The 8,884-nt window shown below is 40.8% G+C and overlaps 1 protein-coding gene across 1 annotated transcript in view; it reads left to right on the plus strand.

The window, feature by feature from the left end:
- Nucleotides 1-202: 202 nt before the first annotated feature.
- Nucleotides 203-8,884, plus strand: part of Ikzf2 (IKAROS family zinc finger 2) — a 143,467-nt gene continuing 134,785 nt past the window's right edge. Inside the window, 3 exon segments of the mRNA XM_050154283.1 lie at nucleotides 203-521; nucleotides 3,314-3,362; nucleotides 4,141-4,245. Of these exon segments, the coding sequence (XP_050010240.1) occupies nucleotides 3,329-3,362; nucleotides 4,141-4,245 (139 nt within the window). The 5' untranslated portion in view covers nucleotides 203-521; nucleotides 3,314-3,328.

The following is an 8,884-nucleotide window of genomic DNA, read 5'->3' on the forward strand; positions in this document are numbered from 1 at the left end:
GAGCGAGCGGCCGAGCGCGCAGACCCGCGCACCCGCCCTCCCGCCCGCGCGCTCGCTCGCTCGTCTTTCACGGACCCGGGCGCTCGCGCACGAGCACCCCCCCCTCCCCTCGTCCGCGCACGCGCGCCCCCGCCAGCCGGCGCGCGTCCTCGTCCCCGCCGCCGCCGCCGCCGCCGCCGCCGCCGCTGCCGCTGCCGCCGCCGCCTCCGCTGCCTGCCCTCCGCCCGCGGGTGTCTGCGCGAGCCCGGCCGGCGGGGGAGATGTGCTCGGGCTCCGCCGGATCGGTTTCTCGGGGTTTGACCAGCTGTCCCGGGCTAACCCTGCTCCTCGCTGAAGATGGAGGAAGTAAAAACAGGATTACCCTTAGCTACAGATCCACTGCCTTAGTTTCCACCACCAACTGCAGTGCACAAACACACGTTAGGCACAGGAAAGAAAGAAAGAGAGAGAGGGAGAGGACACACTAACAGTAAACACAAACAAAAGGGTGATGGGATTATTTTACTGCATGCACTGCTGAGGTAAATCTCCGCTTGGCTTTTTTTGCGTGGGGAAGAACAGCTCTTGTTTTATTTGTCTTCTGATTCATAGATTATATATCAATTTGTGTATGGCTTGCAAAGGGGGGAGTGTTTTCAAAGTTAAGTGTAATTATGTGGAATCTTGTTTAGCAGTGTGGTGTGATCGAATGACTTGTTGCTGTTAACCAGTAATAATAATAATAAGATAGGCGCTTTTCTTTCGGGAGGGATGGGTTGTGGCTTTGATTAGGGTAATGCTTTCTGTAAAGGACGCTCAGGGAATCTGGTTGAAGATGATGTCCTTAATGTATCGCCCCCTTCTTGTAATCTGCTTCTGGGATGTTAATGGATTCATCAGTTCTCATCTCTATAGCTGTCATGGATTTGGACTTGTTTTTGCTTTGTTTTAACTTGAATTCCAAGAGGAGAGCTTGGATAGCCTGGCATAAATTGCAGCTGTCTAGATAGAAGGTATTATCCTGTTGCGATTCAAAACAAAACAAAACAAAAATAAATAAAAAATAACCCAGGGTGACACATGTATAAAAGCGGCAGTTAAATCGCTTTGACAGGTTCTGGTATGGGCGAGAGATGGAATGAAGATTTAATTTCTTTTTCTTTTTTTCTATTTCGCCAGAGGCCACAAAACAGTCCTGTGAAGTTGGCCTAGGTTCCTTGCTGGGTTCTGCCTGACTGTCCCTCCCCTCGTACCCCCTCCCCTTTTTTCTTTCAGTTTTCTTGTCTTAGCTTTTGGTCGATTCTTAAGGAACCGGTGGATCAAGTTTTTTCTCTTCTTGTTAATCGCATTGCTGTAGCACTGACTGACCTCTCTCTCTCTCTCCCTCCCTCTCTCTTTTTTTCCTCTTTCCTGAAAGTACGTGGTGCCATTCCTGAGTGACTTTTCCTACTAGACCATCCCAAAGGGACGAGGGGGCGGGGGCGGGGGAGGAGGAGGACAAGGAGGAGGAGAAGGAGGAGGAGGTGGGGGGGGGAGTGTTCCTTCTCTCTCATTTCTTGGTTTTGTTTATCAGCCGATCTGTTTGCTGGATTCGGGCTTGGAATGACCCACCTGTAAAGTGCTTCCCCTCCTCCTCGCCTTGAACTCTGCGGGGGGCTTGGCCTGGAGGGGGCCAGGGAGGGGAGGGGGGGGACACAAAAACTTCTTTCTTTCTTTCTTTCTCCGTTTCTCTTCAGCCCGACATTGTCACCTCCTCTTTGAGGGGTTAGAAGAAGCTGGGATCTCCCGACAGAGCTGGAAATGGTGATGAATGTTTTTTAATCAAAGGACAATTTCTTTTGTATGTACATTTCGTTTCTCTTTCTCCTTTTTCTTTTTCTTTCTTTTCCTTCTCTGAGGGTTTAATAACCATTTCACTGATGGGGTAGACTTCTTTTGCGTCTAACTGACGCCTCCTTTTAGTGTGTGTGTTAAATGTGTACATTTTTAAAGAGATAGAGGCATCTGTAAGATCTCCGTAGAAACTGTACCCCTTTAAACTTTATGGATCCTTTTCTTTAAAACCTTATGTAATCATAATTGAAAGAATTTGATAAGAGTCGAGCAGGTCGGGCTTTAACTGCTATGTAGTTACTAAGGTGAGAATTTGATCTGATTATTCCATAAATAAAGAAAGAAAAGTTTTTTTGGGGTGGGGGGGGGTAGGGAGGCTGGTGGTGAAGGGGAGGGAGGGAGAAGGGAAGTGGTTTTGGAGACAAGAAGTGAAGCTGCCTGTTTTCCAGTAAGTAATGGAGAAATTCCAGGAGCCAGGGCTAAATATACTTGGCGATCAATACAGAAATGGCTCATTGTGAATAATTTAGCTGCTGGTGCTGTGAGAGTTTTGAAACTAAAGGCAAAAAGGACCAGGGCCAAAGAAAAAAAAATAAGTAAAAAAAAATCTCTTTAGGACTTGTCAATTCTTTAACTTTTCCTCTCAAAGAATACAGTTAGATTATCGATCTTTTCACTATGGAATCAAAGCTAGGGGCTGTCGTCTCTTGGAGTTTACTTTTGTTTCTGAGGATTAAGTTCTGTTTTGTGTTGCTGGTGCCTGAAAACCATTCCCTCATACTTGGGTAGAAAATGATTCCCTCGTGCACAGCCAAAAGTTTCTGAAATGTTGGAAATCCGAAAGTCTTAAGTAGGCTTGGCGTTTGTCTCCAGCCGAGGTCTGGCAGGAAATTAAGGGTGCGCTGAACAGGTGCTTACGCAGAATTTGGGGTAGGCTAAAATGTCAATACAAGCAGGAGAGTTGGCCAACTGCTGCACAAGTCTTCAAGATACAATCTAGCACTGAGTAGTTTTGTTTTGTTTTCTTCTGTTTGTTTGTTCTCCCCCTCCCTATTAGAACGTGATGAACCAACTTGCAACAATTGTGAATAGAGCTGTCTGTATACGAGGGAAGTCCTCAAAGAACAGTGTGATTGGGAAGTAGGGAATGGTAAAATACTTAGATAGCAGTGATAGATGGCAAATTCGAGGTATACTCCCTCTGCATTTTTTTCCCTGCTAAAACAGGTAAATTTTGGTTAAGAGAGGCATTCTTTTCTTGCTACAGCCCAACTCACAGCACACTTAATCTTCCCTATCCTATCTCCAGCAGGAATCAGATCATTTGCAGAGAGTTCAATGACTTGCAAATGAGCACGCACAGTACACTGTAGTATGTTTCTTGGGCACAGGTTGCAGGAGCAACATGGACTAACTGCTTGGGGCTTCAAATAAGTTAAGAATTTAATGGCAGATCCAAGGAGGACTCCTTGGGTTAAGGTCATAATCTTTTGTTTTACAGCACTGCACTTTGACTATGGAAGCAGAGGCTATTGATGGCTACTTAACATGTGAGTATTCACTTTCATTAATTTGCCGTGAGTAAGAAAGTTAGCCTTGTGTTACCTGCATGTGAATTCCTGAGCCAGGAGCTTTTATTACGAGTTCTCTAATTTTATCTGCTCGTCACCATTTTATATTAAAGAATATGAGGAAGTTCTAACAGAAACAAAATAAGAAGGGGGCATAGAAATATACTCATTTAATAAAAAACATTATTTAATAATTGTAGCTTACAGAGCTTTACTATTTGATTTGTATTTAAATTTAGAATACATTCCGTTACAGATATATCTTGTAGTGTGGTGTGTACTAGAGGTTTACTACTAGGTAACCTAATTTTCCAGACACATAATATGAAAGAATTAGCTTCTTAAAGTCACAATTTTTTTTAAAGCAAGCTCTTTTTGAACTATCCAGCTAACATTTTAGAAACCATTCACTTTAAGAATTCTATATGGAGGAATTAAATTTGATCCGTAAGGAAAAAAACTTACTGCTTCCACTAGGATAATTTTGGATGTTAAATACTTCCTATCCCCATTGACCTGTAGGAGTTTTATGATAATAAAGTTTTTTTTTTTTTTTTATTATGGGCTGGTTGTGTTTTTGTTTTTTTTTTCTTTCATTCATTTACTGTATATTTTATTTCCTTGTAGATTCTCTTAAAAGACAAGCATGTTTCTTAAGCATTCAGTGTAGCATGCCCTTTGAATCTGAGGCAGTCCGAGTGATTACATGTTATATGACAATGAACAGAAAGCCAAAGATTGTATTTTTTGAAAGCAGGTGACAATGAGCTTTCACCTGAAGGGGAGCACGCCAGTATGGCCATTGACCTCACCTCAAGCACACCCAATGGACAGCACGCCTCGCCAAGTCACATGACTAGCAGTAAGTCTTCGTTTTATGTTTTTTTTTTCTTCTCTTTTTTAATTCTCAAGTGAGAAATTTGAACTTGTCCAGTCTGTGGGGTCTGCTCACTCTGTGGTGTGGCTACTGCTGTAGCGTTTGCTAAGGAAAGAACAACTCAGATTTATTTCCGTTCATTCTAGTATCATAAACCATGAGCCTACTTACTAGTCTGAACTATCCCAAGGTGGCGTTTGCGAGCTGGTGCTTACCTGTGCCAGGTAAGAAATGTTAGGATTTGCTGACTATCGTTTTGACTTCCAAGTTCTTACCTAGCTTTGTTGTTGCTTGATAAAAAAAAAATTATGGGAATGTGTCGTTTTTCCAAAGTCTTCTTCATAGTTCTTTTTTTCTAAAGTAGAAGGAATTTTTTCTTGTCTTGGTATGAAGGTAAAGCACCAGTGGTAGAACTGAAGTGTTGCTTGCTTTTTAAAAAGAGATGAGGTAGTGTAAAAGTCTCTCTCCCAGAGGATTAGAAGTGCAATGTCATTGACAATTTGTGGAGCTCATTCCCATCCCTTTCTGTGGCAAAGTCAGAAGCAGCTTGTTTTGGATCGTCCAGAAAGGAAGGGAGACTTTTGCAAAGCATGTTTTCGGTCTGCAGGCATGGCAGTTTGGGCTCTTTTTTAATATTAGTGTTTTCTAATATGGAATGGAATATTCATTGTTGGGTGTACCCAAAAGGCAGTTGGCATGCTGTCAGTGTCTGAGGACAAGATGCTTTTATTTGTTAAGATTGTAGTTTGCCTCCTAATTAAAACGTTTTATCAGATTAGTTAATCAAGTGCCAATGGTCTGCCACTCCTTCTCAGAACAACTTGAGAGGTCCTTTCCTTTGTACTTTGGGTATATGTTTCAGTCTTAAGTAGAAAGGCCATGGTTTATATTAAGTTTAGTTTAATTTACGACTTTTCTATTTGGGTGATATGTGAAGGAGACTTTTCTTTTTTGAAGATTTGATAACTGAATAACCTACTTAATTATAAGCATATTAAATCAGCTCTGGTTATCTGAGAGAAATTCACCTTTCATGTTATCTCCTTAACCCGACAAGTTCCTGTAAAGTTATAAACTTTATAATTAGTGAAGACTTCTGAATTCTAAGCAAAAGTTTGTCAATTCCTCTTGAATACATTTTGCACATTCATTACCTTCAAATAATTCTAGCAAACGACTTGAAATTGTGATTAAACTCTTTGACTTTACTTTGTTTAAAAATTTTCTTTCTTTTTATGAATGAGGAAAGCTTATTCAGAAAATTTCATTCTCGAGGCAGACTTTGAAATCCCACTGTGTTGTAGAAGGGAAAAATAATGATGATGTTGAGGGAATTATGTCGTTACTCTCCTGTGATGGATCTTGTAGCGCTCTTTTTTTTTTTCGCTTATTGATTTGAGAAAAGTTATATTCCTGTAATAGTATATAGAGATTTTGCACTTTAATATTTAATGTTATTAGTACTTTGGTAGAATATGTTTTTATTTGTCAGAAACAACTTTTTCATAAAAATGTCTAGAAGGTCAAGTTAGATTTATAGGGAGTTCCTACTGGATTCTGGGTAATTTAGCTGCTTTCAAAACCATAGAGAATATAAAAGAGAGAGTCCTGTTGGTCAGATTAATCTGTCACCATCCCTAGTAACTGCCAGAAAATTAGCATGCAGATCTTTGCTTTGGGATCTGCTTTTCTGATTTCTTCATTCAAAGAGGAATCTCTCTTCTTTTATAAAATAAACATTGCAAAGTATGGCAATGATTAGTTTGAACAAATAAGAATTGCTTTTTTTTTTTTCTGTTCACACTAGATCTTTCCTCACCCAGCAACAGTAAATGTAAGTTTGATAGTTTTGTGAGTTTTTTTTTTTTTTTTTTTATTTACTAGGCCGTGGCAATTCCATGTTAGTAGAGTTTTTGGCTAAGCTTTCCGTGTTTTTAGAGTTGCTGGTTAAATATTTTGGCTCAGACTTCAGAGCTGTGTGTTGCATCCTTTCTGTAGCCTCTCTTTGCAGTATCTAGGTTACCCACTTAGGTGTTAGATGGAGAAGATACCCAGTTTTCCTCTCTGAGATCTGGGAGAATATCAGCATTTTAGATGGCCCAAGCAAGCAGAGTTCGAGAGAGACTCTTATTTGCTAACTAGAAGAGAGACCTTTCCCTCAGATGTTTGTAACTTGGAATACATTTTGTATGTGGGGCCTGAAAGTCCACTCGTATGTAAGATCACTTTTTTCTTCATCCGTTTACACATGCCGTTGACTTTGATGCATGAAAATAACATGTTCTCTGCATTAAAAGATAGTCTTCCAGTGTATTTCATGCAAGTCCGCTTCTTCCAAACATGGAATTAAAGTTTGGACTGGAAGGTATCAAAGCTGGAAATCAGTGTGAAAACTTCCTGATAGAATGAGACAGTGTGTCGTAGTGGGAAAGAGGGATCTATGTGTGTGTGTGTGTGTGGAGGAGAGGTGTCGAGGATTCTTTTTATAAAGCTTAAAGAAGAAAGCAACAACAACAACAATAACAATGCCTGGTCGTTAAAAACTAGCATACTGCCCATAGCGCCAGTAAGTTATGATAGCCCACCAGCTCTGCCTTCAGGGAAGGGATCAGTATCACTATAAGTAAGATACCGGTCATCAGTTTAGTGGCCTCGGTAACTATTCTAAGATGTAAGAAGGGCATCTGTACACTGGGTGCCAGCCATGGAGTAAAAACAGTGACAGCAGCTATCATAATTTGACAGTACTAGAGTAGAGCAGGGACGACTTGGGAGAGAATGAAGAATGTTATCACGTCTGACAGTTTTGAGTTTTAAAATTATGACTAAGACAACCTTCAAGGAAGTAACAGATATTAGTGATTGGAATGTCTTTACTGATACCTTCCTATGTTTTAGAGTGATTTTTTTATCGAATGCTTTAGATTTTTTTCTTCTGGAATAAAAATCTCTTTGATAGGCGGATGAGCATTGTTGCCTGAGATCATTAGTGTCCATGTTGAGTTTGATGACAATCTTCGGTGTCAGGGTGACAGTATGGACCTTGATGGCCACTCGAAATCCACAGTGTTTGTGATTCTAGAAACAGAATCTGGAAGTTAAGAATCTGAGATAGACAGCTCAGACAGGGTGATATAAAAATAATCCGTATTGTGTTTTGGCCCATGAGATGAAACTTCGCTTGTGACTCAGTCTGTTTCTGGGTTAGCTTGTTCCCAATTCTGGTGACCTTGCCTGAGTATCAGTTTCAAATAGTCTATACTTAACAGCTGGCTGGCTTTAACATTTCATTTAAAAACATATCTACTAATTAATCAGTGTGTATGTATGTGCACATGCTATGGCGAGGCCATAGGGGAGTTGGTTTCGGTCAGTTCTTTCCTTCCACCGTGTGGATTGTTGGTTACTAAACTCAGGCTATCAGAATTGGCAGCAATCTCTTTTGCCCACTGAACCATCTCATCAGTCTTTGAACATTTGTTTTAAGGTTAAAATTCATAATCTCCCTTGCATCTACTTTCATGCCAATAAATTGCATTTCGTAGCAGGTTATAACTTAAGAAACATGAAAATCCGGTGTGACTTAAACTTTGTTTCTGTCACTGCAAAGCCCCAGCTGTGCAGCCACTGCGGTTGCTCAGTCAGCATGATGGCCAGGTGGCACGTATGGAATCGGAAGAAGTAGTCATTCTAGTTCTGCAGGGCTCTCCTCAATAATCAGGTCAGAGAATCTAGTTTATTCTTTTCATAGCGTTTTACATTCCTCCTTTTCATAGCTAGTTTCTGTTTTTAGAACACAGTGAGGCAGACGTGTATCCCGAGTTCTATTTCTTGCATGTGAAAATTGAGGCTGGAAGAAGTCAGTTGACCTCTTAAGACACCAAAGGAAGACAAAATTCCGAGTTGGGATATTGCCTTGGGGGTTGGTTAGCTAACTGCTGTCACGGCCATGCCAGCCTGTGATAGTGTCTGCTGTGTCCAATGTTGAGCCATGGTTTACAGTGACAAAAGACCAGCATTTAGAAGTAGAGGAGAATCTTTGTGAAGATGGAAAGATGTCACTGTTCCTCTCAAGCTGCCTTCCAAGGTGATTTGTTCAATATGGCTTCTTATGGGACTCCCTGGATTTCTGAGTTGTCCTCTACAGCTTAAGTTTGGCAGTCATGCTCAGCTGTGTTTCCATGTTCCTAATGTAACCCCATAAGTTTGGACTTATAGCAGTGAAGTGTGTGTGTGTGTGTGTGTGTACACGCGCTCGCGCACACACATGGTTGCTCGTGTGCAGGTATATATGTTGACATTTAGTTCTCATTTGCTAATAAATGTAAAGCAACAACAAAAAGCTCTGGCTTGCTGTCTTCATAGCTATCAAAGTTAAGTGCCATGACTGTATCAAAAGGAGAAAGGAAGAAAAAAGTTTAAAAGGAACAATTGTAAGCGTATATTTGCTGGTAATTGACAGCAAAACTATTGCATTTCTTCCGCTGCACCTCATTCTAGCCTGGCTGCCCCATTTTTTCTTTTCTTCCTTCTTCTTCTTCTTCTTCTTCTTCTTCTTCTTCGTCTTCTTCTTCTTCTTCTTCTTCTTCTTCTTCTTCTTCTTCTTCTTCTTCTTTTTTTTCTT

This window comes from Alexandromys fortis, unplaced genomic scaffold, assembly GCF_014885135.2.
Source record: "Alexandromys fortis isolate MF-2015 unplaced genomic scaffold, M_Fortis_MF-2015_v1.1 scaffold_40, whole genome shotgun sequence".
Lineage (NCBI taxonomy): Eukaryota > Metazoa > Chordata > Mammalia > Rodentia > Cricetidae > Alexandromys > Alexandromys fortis.